The sequence below is a fragment of the Ranitomeya variabilis genome, chromosome 3 (assembly GCF_051348905.1).
Source record: "Ranitomeya variabilis isolate aRanVar5 chromosome 3, aRanVar5.hap1, whole genome shotgun sequence".
In the NCBI taxonomy this organism is placed as follows: domain Eukaryota; kingdom Metazoa; phylum Chordata; class Amphibia; order Anura; family Dendrobatidae; genus Ranitomeya; species Ranitomeya variabilis.
In genome coordinates this window covers 667,853,798-667,872,267 of record NC_135234.1, presented here as the reverse complement: position 1 = coordinate 667,872,267, position 18,470 = coordinate 667,853,798, and the positions used below count along the sequence as shown (strand labels likewise).

The following is an 18,470-nucleotide window of genomic DNA, read 5'->3' as shown; positions in this document are numbered from 1 at the left end:
ACAGATTAAATAAACGACCCTTAGGGTATTTACTACCCGGAATCAAATCTATGGCACAATCGCACTCCCGGTGCGGAGGTAATGAACCAAGCTTAGGTTCTTCAAAAACGTCACGATATTCAGTCAAGAATTCAGGAATCTCAGAGGGAATAGATGATAAAATGGAAACCACAGGTACGTCCCCATGCGTCCCCTTACATCCCTAGCTTAACACAGACATAGCTTTCCAGTCAAGGACTGGGTTATGAGATTGCAGCCATGGCAATCCAAGCACCAACACATCATGTAGGTTATACAGCACAAGAAAGCGAATAATCTCCTGGTGATCCGGATTAATCCGCATAGTTACTTGTGTCCAGTATTGTGGTTTATTGCTAGCCAATGGGGTGGAGTCAATCCCCTTCAGGGGTATAGGAGTTTCAAGAGGCTCCAAATCATACCCACAGCGTTTGGCAAAGGACCAATCCATAAGACTCAAAGCGGCACCAGAGTCGACATAGGCATCCGCGGTAATAGATGATAAAGAACAAATCAGGGTCACAGATAGAATAAACTTAGACTGTAAAGTGCCAATTGAAACAGACTTATCAAGCTTCTTAGTACGCTTAGAGCATGCTGATATAACATGAGTTGAATCACCGCAATAGAAGCACAACCCATTTTTTCGTCTAAAATTCTGCCGTTCACTTCTGGACAGAACTCTATCACATTGCATATTCTCTGGCGTCTTCTCAGTAGACACCGCCAAATGGTGCACAGGTTTGCGCTCCCGCAGACGCCTATCGATCTGGATAGCCATTGTCATGGACTCATTCAGACCCGCAGGCACAGGGAACCCCACCATAACATCCTTAATGGCATCAGAGAGACCCTCTCTGAAATTCGCCGCCAGGGCGCACTCATTCCACTGAGTAAGCACAGCCCATTTACGGAATTTCTGGCAGTATATTTCAGCTTCGTCTTGCCCCTGAGATAGGGACATCAAGGCCTTTTCCGCCTGAAGTTCTAACTGAGGTTCCTCATAAAGCAACCCCAAGGCCAGAAAAAACGCATCCACATTGAGCAACGCAGGATCCCCTGGAGCCAACGCAAAAGCCCAATCCTGAGGGTCGCCCCGGAGCAAAGAAATCACAATCCTGACCTGCTGAGCAGGATCTCCAGCAGAGCGAGATTTCAGGGACAAAAACAACTTGCAATTATTTTTGAAATTTTGAAAGCAAGATCTATTCCCCGAGAAAAATTCAGGCAAAGGAATTCTAGGTTCAGATATAGGAACATGAACAACAAAATCTTGTAAGTTTTGAACTTTCGTGGTGAGATTATTCAAACCTGCAGCTAAACTCTGAATATCCATTTTAAACAGGTGAACACAGAGCCATTCCAGGATTAGAAGGAGAGAGAGAGAGAAAGGCTGCAATATAAGCAGACTTGCAAGAGATTCAATTACAAGCACACTCAGAACTGAGAAAAAAAAAATAAAAAAATAATAATCTTCAGCAGACTTCTCTTTTCTCTCCTTTCTCTGTCAATTAATTTAACCCTTTTAGGCCGGTCAAACTGTTATGGTTCTCAATGGCAAGAGAACATAGCCCAGCAAACATACGAACTAGCTCTTGGAAGGATGGAAACTAAACTGACCATGAACTAAACCTGCCGCACAACTAACAGTAGCCGGGTAGCGTAGCCTGCGTTTTATCCCTAGACGCCCAGCGCCGGCCGGAGGACTAACTAATCCTGGCAGAGGAAAATATAGTCCTGGCTCACCTCTAGAGAAATTTCCCCGAAAGGCAGACAGAGGCCCCCACAAATATTGGCGGTGATTTTAGATGAAATGACAAACGTAGTATGAAAATAGGTTTAGCAAAATTGAGGTCCGCTTACTAGATAGCAGGAAGACAGAAAGGGCACTTTCATGGTCAGCTGAAAACCCTATCAAAATACCATCCTGAAATTACTTTAAGACTCTAGTATTAACTCATAACATCAGAGTGGCAATTTCAGATCACAAGAGCTTTCCAGACACAGAAACGAAACTACAGCTGTGAACTGGAACAAAATGCAAAAACAAACAAGGACTAAGTCCAACTTAGCTGGGAGTTGTCTAGCAGCAGGAACATGCACAGAAAGGCTTCTGATTACAATGTTGACCGGCATGGAAGTGACAGAGGAGCAAGGCTAAATAGCGACTCCCACATCCTGATGGAAACAGGTGAACAGAGAGGATGATGCACACCAGTTCAATTCCACCAGTGGCCACCGGGGGAGCCCAAAATCCAATTTCACAACAGAAGAGCTGCTGGTTCCAAAAGCACCAGAAACATTTTCAGTCTAGTCAACCGAGGAAGGAGAGGGAGCTAGGTGTCATGGAGCATCTTCCTGTCATGATCCAGATTTTCTGTCAGCAACCTCAACTGATTCACACCTTACAACACAAAGTGAACTGAACAATCTTGTTAGATTTTGGATCTGCCCAAGAATAAGGCTGAACTCTTAGGATCCTGCCTACAGCAGTGGAATCTCCCAGCAGGCGATATTCTGATTTATTTGTTCTGCAACCGTGGTAAAGATCTTGTCCAATTCTTCTTCACGGAAGGCAATCTTGTGACATGCAACAACATCAACAGTTCAATGGAACTCTGCTGATAAGTCGTAATCCAGAGGAATGTCCAAAACAAGCCTAAAAGCCATCTTGCTGCATAATGACAATGCACTACCTTCAATTTTCGTTGGTTATGCAGTCCACATGAAAGAAACCTATGACAACATGAAACAGCTGTGAGGTGCCTGAACTATGACCAACATTTGTGGCCCCTCTGTAGTGACTTAAAGGTGGTTGCCCTCTTATTTAGTCTCCAGGGTGGATACATAAAGTACTGCTGCTTTCTGTGTGAGTAGGATAGTCGTGCAAGAAAATATCACTACAATAAAAGATACTGATCTTTGACATTCACGTCAGGCAGGGAGTAATAACGTCCTGCATATAGCACTTGTTGACCCACATAAGATTTTTTCACTACTATTGCATATCAAGTTTGACCTTAGGAAGCACTCTGTAAATGTAGCGGGTCAGTCTCTGCCAAGAACTGAATTTCACTGTGACTTTGAGAGACAATGCTACCCTCTGATTTGTGTTCACTTAAACTAGTCCTTTTCCTCCCTGCAGCTTGACGTGTGGTGGTTTGAACAAGAGGCAGGAAGTGTCTGTTCAGGAAGAGAAGAGAGGCACATGCCTGTGAGAGAAAGATTTGTGCCTGTGATGGAGTGACTGGAAAAAAAATGTGTCATAACACTGAGAGACTGGAAAATGAACTATCGGCTTCAAGCGAAAAGATAGTGATCGGTTACCACAGGATTGATTACCAGTACCGTGTCAGAAGGAAAGAGTCGCATCACACAGCCAAAGTGATTCTCCATGAGCACCTGTAACCTGAGAGATACCAGTAATCCCTCAACATTGAAAGTGGGAACGAAACTTGCCCACACCCGGAAGATGGATCCATTAACCTGAAGGAAGAGCTCAACACAACAAACTCATCTCCTCTACATCAGGACCAAGAAGAAGCTACCAAACTTTCTCCTAAGCGCTACAGGACTGTGAGTGAGACACCGGTGTTCAACTGTATTAGGGTGTAGAGCAGGTTTTTTCAGCTAGGGCACTTTGCGCTCAATTATCGGAAGCCAGGAAGTTAGAAGAGAGTAGTTTGTAGAAATTGTTTATACTGTTTGTATTGAACTTTGCTTTGCCATAGCTGGAGCGCAGCATGTGTGACATACTCCAGCTATCTCTCCTTGTATCTATTATTGCTATTATCATTACAACAACTCTTATTCTTATTTTCTGGTATATAATCCTCTGTCTTTCAATAAAGCCGGGGTTTTGTTTCTGCCTCCTCGTCTACTGTACCATATTTGATTCCTGCCAGGTGGTGTTATTCAGGTACTGCTTCATAAAGGCAATGGGTAAAAATACAAAAGCATTGAAGAATCTCATTGATAAATTTCCAAGGTTGAATGAAGCAAATATAACGGAGAGTCTTTATTGGACCTCAGCTTCTCCAAGATCAAGATAAGGAATTTATCCGTTTGTTGCAGGGCAAGAAAAAGGCTGCATGTGTAGCATTTGCATTACTGGTAACTAATTTTGGGGGAAACACAAGAACAGATCACTATGAAGAGTTGGTGGAAAATCTCCTCAAAACTTATAACGATCTCGTGGCTGTAACATGTCCTTAAAGATTCATTTCTCACATTCGCATCTAGACTTATTTTCACCAAACTACAGAGTAGTGAGTGAAGAGCACAGTGAGAAATGTTACCAAGATATTGCTGCTATGGAGAAAATATATCGGGGAAAATGGAATCCATCAATTCTTGCAGATTACTGTTGGACAATTGTAAGAGATGATCCGATGCAGGAGTACAAGAAACAAGCAAAAACGAGTCATCACTTAATGAGGACCAAATTTTGTGTATAATTCGCAATAGTGTTTAGACATGTTATAGTTATTTGAATTGTTGCTGATTTCTTCTAAATAAATATACAAAAATTGTCATAACAAAATATTTTGCATCTTTATATTTGCAAAAGTAATAATGTTTCAAAGTACTGAAACTTTTATACATTCACTTTATGTAATCGTAAAAAAGGAAAACTCTTTGATATCATATAAACAAAAGTCAACTAAAAATTGTCATTGTCAAATTTGAATTGAGAAGGTCAAAATCATTGAGAAATGGCTCATTTCATAACTGAACCTGACAACTTTTGAAAATACAGTGTGTAGAACAGTGTAATCTTTTATACGGCATGAAAATCATTTCACCCAATGAATGAGAATTTTGCTTCTTCATCAGGTAGCTGTAGCCTGTTTATATGGCAAGATAATGGTGAAATATGCGTTTTAACAATGGTTGTTCACAACTATTTTGCAGTGTAAATGCCCGTTAAGGGCAGACTTGTAAGGAATGATTAGACACAACCACAGATGTACCAACCACTATTAATTAATAGTTGCAAAATCAACAATATAGGAATAATATATACCATATGCCAGTGATTAGTGCTCTGTGGAGAAAGGTGTGGAAAACCACTAGTATGAGGAAACACCAAACCCCCTGACGAAGGATTAAGATCCGAAACGCGCGTCGGGGTGCGCTACTACGGGACCTGGCTGACCCTTTCATTAAGGTATATTGCATGCATATCCCTAGCTCCTCTTTTTTTACACTGTGCACTTGGGCTATTTTGCTGCGGGGCTCTTGTTATATTCCCTTACAGAGGAATACTCTGCACCTTGCACTGCACAATTAAGGCATATACGGACACCTGGTGCTGCGGTGCTGTCAATACATTTTAGTTCTCCTACATATATATTGGCAGTTTCGAATTTATATTATTTTGCACATTATATGTTGCAGCATTGATGATTGTCACTCTGCACATTTGCTATTGCAGTTACACATATAATTTTTTTACACACAAGCTGAGATATATTGGCATAATTTTGCCTTTTTTCCCTTGCCACTTTGCACTTTATATTTTGATATTTTGCACCTTGTATGATTTGCACTATATATTATGTTGTATTATATGTAAAGGTGGAAAAAACATTGGCAGCTCCTGATATTCTGCTACTTTGCACTTTAAATATTGTAATTTGCACATACTACCTTTGGTATGTTATACATTGTTGTTTTTTTCATATATAATAGTGTACATTGACCTATATCACAGTATATACACAACGTAGGCAATTGATATATACTGTAGGTCTGTATGCTGTATTGCACATATATATTTTATTTATTTTATCTCTTTTTTTAGTGATTATTTTTTTAGGGGATCCACTAACCCTATATCTATATATAAATATAATTGGGTCAGCCTTCACCATTTCCATTTTATTAAATTTTAATTCAATTTTTAAAAAAAATTTCTTGTCCTGTTGTGCGCACAATTGTAATATTAATTTTGCCAATCATATATAATAAAGGCATTTTTATATCTATTCTTGGCTTGGTGATTTTTCTGGGTACTTCCATATATTGGCTGAGTTTGGTGTTTCCTTGTAAGGAATGATGTGCAAACGAAAGACTGAGTAGCTGAAAATTTGGAGACATGGTTCCACTTATCCCTTCTTGGCCTGCTTAGAGATATTACTTGATCAATCTACACACAGCACTGGAGGTTGCTCTACCAACAGCACCAGATCACTACTTGAGGTCTACTCTTCCCAGTCTTTGCAACCAATTTTGTAAGATGAAGGTCTGAGATTGTGGACTGAAAAGGTATGTTCCTCTTTGGATTGCACAACAATATAAAGTATCATTTACGTCTCATATTGGAGTGATGAATTCTTTATAACTGATGCTCTGGATATTTGGGTTTAGAGACCAGTTAAGGAGAAGACATCTTTATTATAAAGGACTTCCTTTGAATACAGGAAAGAAGTCCTTGAGAAAGATTATATGCTCTTTCTACTGCATTTTACACTATTTATATCCACTATCCTGTGAAAATTTGATTGAAACATTTTTATGAATGTTGTAATTTCCCATTGTGAGAGCAAATGAGAGCACTGAACACTTGAATACTTCCAGGAACTCAATTTACACAAATCCATTATCAGTCGTCAGCTAATGATATTAGCAAGTTCTGTGAAAAAACCTTAATCGTTATACTATAATTTTCTATTGACTCATCAGCCCTACATGGTTTTTTTTTTAACACTGAAAATAAAAATTTTAGGTTGCCCTGAGCTCGGAATCAGCTGTGCACAAGACACTGAATGAAACAGCTGCTATATAAAAAGCAGCTTCTGGGAATAATGATTTCTAATTACATATCACACGTTCTGTCACACGGCACATTGTTAAAAGCCAGTCTATTGTTATTGGAAGCTTAAAGCTCACTTAAAATATGCCCTCAGAATTGGTGACATAGACGTAGGGGTGGGTCCAATTCCACCTCCAAAGCAGCAAGCGGCTTCTGTCATAGGTAGAACCCTTGGACTGCTAATGGCCCATGCACTTTTCTTGCACAGGGACCTTTTTCTGTCTGCGTCCACTAATGCATAGGCATCATGTCATGTGAGGCTGCTTAGGGCAACCAATTTCTAGTCTTCATAAAATAGTTGTAATGGGGCTCTATCAGTGTTCGCCTGGCAGCTCTAAAATGGCTACCAAGAACAGGCCTTTTGCAAGCTATTCCTTTTCCCAGAGCCTTTGGGTCACCCTGGCCTTCACCCTTTAACCCCTATAGAGAGATCTGGACTTACACAAAGCCCCTGGGCAAGGACAACAGAGTCAGCTGCTGCTCAGAGGCACAAGCTGGCAAGAAGGATTGTCATGTAGCCAGGTAAAAACCAAGATTGCCAAAAAGGTACATAATCGTCAGGCAGGTGACAGGATAATAAGCAAGCAGTGGTCAAAACAGGAAAACACAAATACTAAACAAGAGCAGAAACCACAGACCTTAGCCAGTGAAGCACAAAGCTATATCTGGCAGATTTCAGCAGTGAGCTGGAAGCTTTATTAGGGTACAGTGGTATCCTAATGGATGAAGCAAGGAGCTAGTAACATCATCTGGATGGCAAAACACACCCATACTGTCAGACTGGGCAACACTGTAGGTCCCAGCCACCCAGACATTAGTGGCTGGAGAGAATCTGTGCCATCCAGAGCTTCTGAATCTGACATCTTTCCTATCACCACAGCCGCCTGCACACTGAACATGGCGGCACCTGATGATAGAAGTAGATGTCGCCGGAGTTGACTCTGGTGGAGATGTAGCAATAGTCTTTCCACTGGCATTACACAATAGGTTGGTAGTCATTTAGTATATTCTTTGGATCTTGTGACTAGAGATGAGCGGTGTTCGAGTCGAACTGTTCGCCAATTTCAAATTCGAGCTGTTTTGGGCGGTGTTCGAGTCATTCGACGAACCCGAACAATTTGCTAAAAATTCGGCTGTTCGAGTTTCTGTTCGATAACTGTTCATTCACCAAAAACCTAGCTTGATTTGCACATTAAAACTGTTTATCATTGTTAATGGACTGTTTCAGTGTATAGTCAGCGGGGGATAGATCTGTGCTGAAATAACGCCGATCTCCATTTTTTTTTCTTTCCCGCATTTACAGAGGGGCGGTGCAGTCTCACAGCCTATCAGCAGTGCACACGCACACAGCAATGTGCATGTGATGCACACAAGCAAGGGCATGTGTCATTGGCTGTGTATGTCACATGTCCTTGCCCTATAACAACCAGCCATTTGCCCCGTCACCACCATTTCCTCACTGCTGCAGCTTAGTGGTCTCAGATCAGGGACCTATGCACCCTTCTGCACAGTTTTGAAATAACAACGAAGATGTTTAGTGCTGACGATGCCATTATCAGCATGACCATTCCGGTGATTTACATGCTGGAGCACACCTTACACAGTGTTCGGAGTCAGGTGGTGGAACAAGAGGGGGAGGAGGAACAGGAGGAGTCGTATGCGGAAGGGATAATATCTCCAAGGTCAAGAAGGTTGGCAGCACCAAGGCGGCTGGCATTGGAGGCTGGGGGAGAGGGATTACTGAGGGCGCATGGTAGCAGCCAAACTGTTGAGGAAGGTGCAGGAGGCGAGGAAGAAGTGGAGGACGAACTGGCGCTGGGCATGGAAGACTCATCAGATGAGGGAGATCTTGATCAAATTTCTGTTGTGCGAGGTTGGGGGGAGAGGGCGGATGAAGGAAGCATGATTCTCACCTCGTCACCACCAAGACAACAAGGACTTGGTCCTCCTGGATGCGCAAGACACATGAGTGCCTTCTTGCTGCACTACCTGCAACATGACCCTCGGATTTTCAGAATCCGAAGTAATGCCGACTACTGGGTTGCCACACTTTTAGATCCCCGGTACAAAAGCAAATTTGGCAAAATAATTCCTGCCATAGAAAGAGATTCACGCATGCAGGAGTATCAGCAGAGCCAGAGACTGTTACAAAATCTAACATCTGCTTTTCCACAAAACACCAATGGTGCACGTAGTCAATCTCTGAGTTCTAACTTGCCAACCGTGGGACTATCGAGTCATCACTCTAACCGTAACAGTAACATAGTATCTGGTGGTAACAGCAATTTTTTCCAATCGTTTCAAGATTTTTTTTAGACCATCCTTTGCAAGGCAACAGGAGACAAGAAGTCTGATGCACAGCCAATGCCTAGAGATTATAGTACAAGAGTATCTCCAAGTTAACATCGATGCCATGACTGTGGAACTGGACCCTTGCTCATTTTGGGCTTCTAAACTTGAAAAATGGCCTGAGCTCGCCACTCACGCCTTGGAGATCTTGTCATGCCCCGCAGCCAGCGTTCTCTCTGGACGTGTGTTCAGCGCTGCTGGTGGTGTGCTGACAGATAAGCGCACGCGGCTGTCCAGTGACAATGTAGACAGACTAACGTTCATCAAGATGAACAAATCCTGGATCCACAAGGATTTTTCTACCCCTGTGTCATCTTGGGGAGACTAAAAGCTTGATGATTTTTGAAAATCACCTCACCAACCGTTTTAAAAAACTCTGGCGAAATTGATGCCACTTAAGTGGTGTCTGTGGCTGAATTTTTGAAAAAATGGAGACTCTTTTATTTAGTCCCCTTGCTGAGTTTTACATGACATTGCCATCGTCAATTCGAGGTGGGTGGGGTCGTCTGCAGAGTTATTTACTCATACTATGGCCTGGGATTCAGAGGTCTGCTCCAAAGCTTCAGTGTCTGCTAGTCAGCAGAGTAGCCCAGCCACCCACCGCCTGTTTACCTAAGTACTATTTTTAACGGCATCTGGCCCAGGAAATCCTTTTGGGCCTAGTAGAATTTAGTGCTACTCAGCAGCGTACCCCACCCATGAAACAAGCTACACCGCCTGATGATTTATTTACTAATTTTTAACTGCATCTAGCCCAGGAAATCGTTTTGTACCTAGTAGCATTTTGTGCTACTCAGCACAGTACCCCACCCACCGCCTGTTTACCTACGTACTATTTTTTATTGGCATCTGGCCCAGGAAATCCTTTTGGGCCTAGTAGAATTTGGTGCTACTCAGCAGCGTACTTCACCCATGAAGCAAGCTACACCGCCTGTTTGCCTAAGTACTCTTTTGTAATGGCATCTAGCCTGGGAAATCCTTTTGGGCCTAGTAGAATTTTGTGCTACTCAGCAGCGTACTTCACCCATGAAGCAAGCTACACCACCTGTTTACCTAACTACTATTTTGTAATGGCATCTAGCCCAGGAAATCCTTTTGGGCCTAGTAGAATTTTGTACTACTCAGCAGCGTACTTCACCCATGAAGCAAGCTACACCACCTGTTTACCTAACTACTATTTTGTAACGGCATCTAGCCCAGGAAATATTTTTGGGTCTATTGGAATTTAGTGCTACTCAGCAGCGTACTTCACCCATGAAGCCAGCTGCACCACCTGTTTACCTAACTACTATTTTGTAACGGCATCTAGCCCCGGAAATCCTTTTGGGCCTAGTAGAATTTAGTGCTACTCAGCAGTGTACCCCACCCATGTAGCAAGCTACACCGCCTGTTGATCTAATTACTAATTTTTAACTGCATCTAGCCCAGGAAATCGTTTTGTACCTAATAGCATTTTGTGCTACTCAGCACAGTACCCCACCAATGAAGCAGGCTACACCGCCTGTTTACCTAAGTTCTATTTTTTAATGGCATCTAGCCCAGGAAATCCTTTTGGGCCTAGTAGAATTTGGTGCTACTCAGCAGCGTACCCCACCCATGAAGCAAGCTACACTGCCTGTTTACCTAAGTACTATTTTTTAACGGCATCTAGCCCAGGAAATCCTTTTGGGCCTAGTAGAATTTAGTGCTACTCAGCAGCGTACCCCACCCATGAAGCAAGGTACACCGCCTTCTTTCTTTCTCAATCTAACCCCTCAGCTCTGGGGTGTCCACTCTCCCTCCAGCTCTCTCCTTCTCACAGGTGGACTACCGTGTGTTTTCACACAGTTGGGGAATCTTTTGGGCCCAGGCATAAGAAGTCGTCGAGGTAATGGAAAATATGTGCCGCCTTACAAACGTCCATGACGACACATTCGAGGAAGCAACTAAATGCCTCAAATAGTGAGCACGATATGGAGCACCCCATGGGCAAACAGCGATCTATGTAGTATGCTCCTTCACAGAAGCAGCCCAATGGGAGGACACTATTCAGAGGCACAGGTAGTAACCGGAACACCCCCTCAATGTCTGTTTTGGCCATTAGGGTGCCCCTTACCAACTTCTTGACCTGCCTGATTGCCTCGTCAAAGGAGGTACAGTACATAGTACTGTACTTGGTTCCGCGTCGATGTTGTCGTTTACTGACCTGCCCCTTTGATATGACAAATGGTGGATTAGTCTGAATGTATTGGGTTCATTTTTTGGCACAACTCCCAACGGGGGTACCACTACGTCTTCTAAGGAAGGTGTTCTGAATGGACCCGCTGCCATTCTACCTAAAGATATATATATTTTTTTTTTGTCAAGACGTCTGGGTGTTGGTAGAGTGAGTTTAGATTTTTACTGCAGCCTTTCTTGATTTTAGAAGGACATGACATGCCTATATCTGTGTCTCCTCCTCCTTTTACTCCTCCACCTCTTTTCTTTTCGCATGACTATATGTAGTTGTGACTTTTCCATGTGTTTGTTGTGTCTTCTGAGCAGTTTGTCAGCATTTGGACACATTTTAAGGTGTTTTCTATGTGTTTTCCATGTGTTTGTACAGGTCCTTCTCCAAAAATTAGCATATAGTGTTAAATTTCATTATTTACCATAATGTAATGATTACAATTAAACTTTCATATATTATAAATTCATTATCCACCAACTGAAATTTGTCAGGTCTTTTATTGTTTTAATACTGATGATTTTGGCATACAACTCCTGATAACCCCAAAAACCTGTCTCAATAAATTAGCATATTTCACCCGACCAATCAAATAAAAGTGTTTTTTAATAACAAACAAAAAAACCATCAAATAATAATGTTCAGTTATGCACTCAATACTTGGTCGGGAATCCTTTGGCAGAAATGACTGCTTCAATGCGGCGTGGCATGGAGGCAATCAGCCTGTGACACTGCTGAGATGTTATGGAGGCCCAGGATGCTTCAATAGCGGCCTTAAGCTCATCCAGAGTGTTGGGTCTTGCGTCTCTCAACTTTCTCTTCACAATATCCCACAGATTCTCTATGGGGTTCAGGTCAGGAGAGTTGGCAGGCCAATTGAGCACAGTAATACCATGGTCAGTAAACCATTTACCAGTGGTTTTGGCACTGTGAGCAGGTGCCAGGTCGTGCTGAAAAATGAAATCTTCATCTCCATAAAGCATTTCAGCCGATGGAAGTATGAAGTGCTCCAAAATCTCCTGATAGCTAGCTGCATTGACCCTGCCCTTGATGAAACACAGTGGACCAACACCAGCAGCTGACATGGCACCCCACACCATCACTGACTGTGGGTACTTGACACTGGACTTCAGGCATTTTGGCATTTCCTTCTCCCCAGTCTTCCTCCAGACTCTGGCACCTTGATTTCCGAATGACATGCAAAATTTGCTTTCATCAGAAAAAAGTACTTGGGACCACTTAGCAACAGTCCAGTGCTGCTTCTCTGTAGCCCAGGTCAGGCGCTTCTGCCGCTGTTTATGGTTCAAAAGTGGCTTTACCTGGGGAATGCGGCACCTGTAGCCCATTTCCTGCACACGCCTGTGCACGGTGGCTCTGGATGTTTCCACACCAGACTCAGTCCACTGCTTCCTCAGGTTCCCCAAGGTCTGGAATCGGTCCTTCTCCACAATCTTCCTCAGGGTCCGGTCACCTCTTCTCGTTGTACAGCGTTTTCTGCCACATTGTTTCCTTCCAACAGACTTACCATTGAGGTGCCTTGATACAGCACTCTGGGAACAGCCTATTTGTTGAGAAATTTCTTTCTGGGTCTTACCCTCTTGCTTGAGGGTGTCAATGATGGCCTTCTTGACATCTGTCAGGTCGCTAGTCTTACCCATGATGGGGGTTTTGAGTAATGAACCAGGCAGGGAGTTTTTAAAAGCCTCAGGTATCTTTTGCATGTGTTTAGAGTTAATTAGTTGATTCAGAAGATTAGGGTAATAGGTCATTTAGAGAACCTTTTCTTGATATGCTAATTTATTGAGACAGGTTTTTTGGGTTATCAGGAGTTGTATGCCAAAATCATCAGTATTAAAACAATAAAAGACCTGACAAATTTCAGTTGGTGGATAATGAATCTATAATATATGAAAGTTTAATTGTAATCATTACATTATGGTAAATAATGAAATTTAACACTATATGCTAATTTTTTGAGAAGGACCTGTATGTGTTTGTGTTTGCCTGCCATTGGTTTCAATGGGGTTCGACGGTGTTCGGCGAACGTTTGACGAACAGTTCGTCGAACATGTCCCTGTTCGAAGAACCAAACCGAACCCGAACACTAGGGAGGTGGCTCATTACTACTTGTGACTCTATTCATCAAAGTTGACAAATTGTATTGTTGTTTTCCTTTGTGCTTTAATTTGTGTTTCATTTCTCAGCAGAAAAAATATCATTATACAACACATAAATGCAAAACACATGGATAATTACAAGTCTTCATCAGTCAGTTGGTACCTTTCATGGTGGGTGTTGTGCGTGACACTTTTTTCCTCTGATGTGGGGACATAGATAAAGTAGACTGTAAAGAGACAAAGAGGCATGTTGTCAGATATCATTTTGACATACTGAATGGAGTACAAATCAATCATTATGTCTTTACCTGAATGGATGCAATTGTTATTGCTGAGAAGTGTATTAATCAATAGGGACAATAGGAACAGAAGATCTGCTTTTTTTCACATCAGGACTTAATCTCTCCCTTTCTCCTGGCTTCTATTGAACTGATCCTTTGTCACTTAAACACTAGGTATTCTTAATGCAAAAAAAAAAATATATATATATATATATATATGATGATGATGTATATAGAAATGTGTATGTAAGAGATGATTCTTTAATTAACTGAAATAAAAATCATTGAAGGCCTAGTAATCCAATTTCATAAAAAGGATCTCCAGAATTAGAAAAAAAGCACCTACTTCAAAATCAGTAATAGTCTGTGTCTGTTATTGTAGTACATCTCTATTGAAGTGAATGGGGATGGCTCTGCCTCTTTCTGGTGACACTGTTTTTTTTTTAAAGCAATCCTTTTTTCTATGTTCAGGAGACTCTTCCTTATGGTCACTGTCATTTCAGCAAACTTATGCTTATTAGATTTCCAATAAAATCACTTCTGAGATTCCAACTAACCACTGTAATAAAATGAGTATTATTTATTAAAAATGTTGTTTTTTGTGTGAAAGATAAAGTTACTAGATGGAGGCCCGATTCTAACGCATTGGGTATTCTAGAATATGTATGTAGTTTATTTATGAAGTTTTCAGAATAATGCAATTTATACACAGGATTCGGCCGGCCGGCCGCGACCAATTATTAGCAAAGCGTGGTTCAAATTCCGCACCAGTTTGCGGGCGGACTGCGCCTGTCGCTGATTGGTCACGCCCGGCCGCGAACAATCAGTGAAGCCAGGGCCGACTGCAGGTTTTTGAGGGCCCCGGGCGAAAGAGTCTCAGTGGGCCCCCCCTTTAACACATACCACGATTCATAATGCACAGATACAGCAGAGAAATATAGCACAGCCAAGTAGCGTATAACCCAGCCCACGTAGTAAATAGCACAGACACGTAGTATATTGCCCAGCCACGTAGTATATTGCCCAGCCACGTAGTATATTGCCCAGCCACGTAGTATATTGCCCAGCCACATAGTATATTGCCCAGCCACATAGTATATAGCACAGACACGTAGTATATAGCACAGACACGTAGTATATAGCACAGACACGTAGTATATTGCCCAGCCACGTAATACATTGCCCAGCCACGTAATATATTGCACAGCCACGCAATATATTGCACAGCCACGTAGTATATAGCACAGCCACATAGTATATAGCACAGAGATGTAGTATATAACACTGCCCATGCAGTATATAACACAGGCCACGTAGTATAGAGCACAGCGATGTAGTGTATTGCCCAGCCACGTAATATATACCACAGCCACGTAGTATATAGCACAGCCCACATAGTATATAGCACTGAGATGTAGTATATAACACAGCCCACGCAGTATCTAACACAGCCCACGTAGTATATAGCCAATGTGGGCACCATATCCCTGTTAAAAAAAGAATGAAAATAAAAAATAGTTATATACTCACCATCCGTCAGCCACCCGGATTCAGCCCAGGTGTTTACCGATGCTCCTCGCGACGCTCCGATCCCAAGAGTGCACTGCGGTCTCGCGAGACCGCTACGTCATCATCTCGAGAGACCGCAATGCATGGACCGGTCACCGGAGCGTTGCGAGGAGCGGGAAAGGCACCGGAAGGTGAATATACAGTATAATGATTTTTTATTATTTTTAACATTAGATATTTTTACTATTGATGCTGCACAGGCAGCATCAATAGTAAAAAGTTGGTCACACAGGGTTAATAGCAGCGTTAACGGAGTGCATTACACCGCGGCATAACTTGGTGTAACGCAGCCATTAACCCTGTGTGAGCGCTGACTGGAGGGGAGTATGGAGCGGGCACTGACTGCAGGGGAGTAGGGAACGGCCATTTCGCTGCCGGACTGTGCCCGTCGCTGATTGGTCATGGCCGTTTTGCCGCGATCAATCAGCGACTTGGGATTTCTGTGACAGACAGACAGACAGACGGAAGTGCCCCTTAGACGATTATAATCTAACGCATCGGGTATTCTAGAATATGCATGTCCCCGTAGTATATGGACAATGATGATTCCAGAATTCGCGGCAGACTGTGCCCGTCGCTGATTGGTCGAGGCAACCTTTATGACATCATCGTCGCCATGGCAACCATTATGACATCTACGTCGATACAGTGCCCATCGCTGATTGGTCGAGGCGAATTCGCGGCAGACTGTGCCCGTCGCTGATTGGTCGAGGCAACCTTTATTACATCATCGTCGCCATGGCAACCATTATGACATCTACGTCGATACTGTGCCCGTCGCTGATTGGTCGAGGCGAATTCGCGGCAGACTGAGCCCGTCGCTGATTGGTCGAGGCAACCTTTATGACATCATCGCCGCCATGCTGTGCCCGTCGCTGATTGGTTGAGACCTGGCGGCCTCGACCAATCAGAGACGCGGGATTTCCAGGACAGACAGACAGACAGACGGAAAAACCCTTAGACAATTATATATATAGATGTGTGTTAGTCAGGACCTTGGCATAAAACATCTTAATAAGTCTCAATATTTTTATCGAACTTGGGAGTTGTGCAAACAATTTCTACTTTTGCTACGCCAATATGGGCATAGGATGTATGGATTATGGGCCGAACAGGGAGTCAAATCGAATTCATGAAAATGTACTCCATTTAGTGGCGTAGCTTACTCCAGAAATGTACTCCAGTCCCCGGTGGTCTCACACGCCAGTTAGGAGAAGTGCCTAATACATACAGTAAGTAACTGGCATGCATCTCTTAATGAATTAGGTACATCACAATCCAGCAGTCCCATTCATTATGACTGGCGTTGTGCATCGGCCCCCAGGAGTCACCCTTTATTTCTACTTTCTGTTCACTGCTTGTTGTAAAGACTGATCCATCTGTAGTTACAGACAAGAAGGAATAAATGCAGAAGTTGGGTCAGGAACTTACAAGCCTGCTCTCTCTGCCAGCTATTCTACAGGCAGAGCATAACACACTCCATGTTGCATTCAGCAAAGCACACACATTCTGTAGTTGCCAACTGTTCCAGATTTCTCAGGACTTCTGGGATAAAATGAGACAGAGTTTATGAATATCCTGGAGTGGACAGGGCCGAGGCATTCCTAGGAGAGGGGAAGGGATGGACTTAAAAATTCCTAAAAATGATGGCAACTATGCCCACAGTAGTGAGCTACAGGACTGTTTATCATGCCGGGATCTGCCTTCCCTCAGTATTTCTCTTGTTACTTCTATTGTTCTGCACTTTTATCAATTCATATCAGCATTTCTGTTCTTCCCTCTCTCCATATTCTAGGTGTTTTTTGCAACGTCTAATAGCTCACCCTCCTCTTGTATTGCACTTGCATCAGTAATGTTTCCCCCTGTCCATCCTGTGAGAGAAAGAGGGAGAGCCAGAATTACCTCCCCTATATAAGCCCCACCCTCCTCACAGTAATACACCAGGCACAAACATCTAAACTCCTTCCTCTTAAAGCAACAACACTCTTGTTTAAAATCTACACCGCAATACAAACAAAAGCTGTAGGAGTTCTCGGTCCACCCATCCCCAAGTCATATCCACCTCCATCTAGTCTCCGGTGGTTTCTTTGTGGGTACTAAGGGAAGAGAAGTTAGATCACATACTACTAACAGCCTAGCTAATATAGTACACACCTCTGCTCTTCAGAAAACAACAAGAAGTGCTTCCAGTGCCATGCATGTGGCTGGGGAGGCATAACAAATTCTGGGAGACACAAAGAGCGGCAGAATACCACATGTACCATGCTGTATAGGACTATGCACTTTTTAACATTTCTAACCAAATAATTTTTACACTTAGGCCGGCATCACACTACCGTAGAATACGGCCAAGTACTATGTGAGAAAACATCGCACAGCATTCAGCCCAGAGTTAATCTATGGAGCAGCTCACAACAGCGTTTATTTTCTCAGCCGTATTCAGCGTGTGTGCCAGTCAAGTTGGTGATCCCCATAAGGCAGTGCAACACCCCAGGTAACCGGTTGTTGCAGTGATGTTTCCTTCCTTTTGGGGAGGGTGATGTCACGCTTGGAGGCAAAGGGGATTATCTCTATCAGGTAAGGCACTCACATTTAACACAATTTGAATCCAGGCCAGAAGGGGGAGCTCAGGACCCGGATTCAGGGGAACTTCCTTAGACTTTATGTATCCTGGTCTGGAGGAGGAGTCAGAGAGTTGTAGAGGAGTGAGGAGAGGAGAAGGATGTCTGGAACAGATGGAGGGGCCGAGCAGCCACGAGGGAGCTGCAACCCCTGGTAAGAGTGATAACTTGAAGGAGTTGAATAGTGGAGAAGCTTAGAGGGAAGAAGCACAGAGGAGGAAGAGGCTCAGGAGGGGAACAGTGGAAGGAGACCCTAAGAGCCAGAGTGCAGAAACCGGGTACCGGGAGCCCGAGGTCGTGTTGTTCTCCAGGACGCGTGACAGAACCGGACGGCATAGGACTATATGTCAATCTCCCACATCAAATCTGAGGTGAAGCAGTACACTGAGAGCCGGGGTCATGATAGAGACCCTATAAACAGGCTTGCACTGCCTATCGTACAGACATCTGTCTTAGGGAAGGAGAGAGGGGACTTGCAACTAAGCTTCAAGC

The 18,470-nt window shown here is 43.2% G+C and overlaps 1 protein-coding gene across 2 annotated transcripts in view; it reads right to left on the bottom strand.

Moving 5' to 3' along the window:
• PPP1R1A (protein phosphatase 1 regulatory inhibitor subunit 1A) overlaps positions 1-18,470 on the bottom strand; it is a 231,058-nt gene that overhangs the window by 33,265 nt on the left and 179,323 nt on the right. For both annotated transcript variants that reach the window (XM_077297902.1, XM_077297901.1), the window contains exon 4: positions 13,671-13,734. In XM_077297902.1, the coding sequence (XP_077154017.1) occupies positions 13,671-13,734 (64 nt within the window). The remainder of the gene's footprint in view (positions 1-13,670; positions 13,735-18,470) is intronic.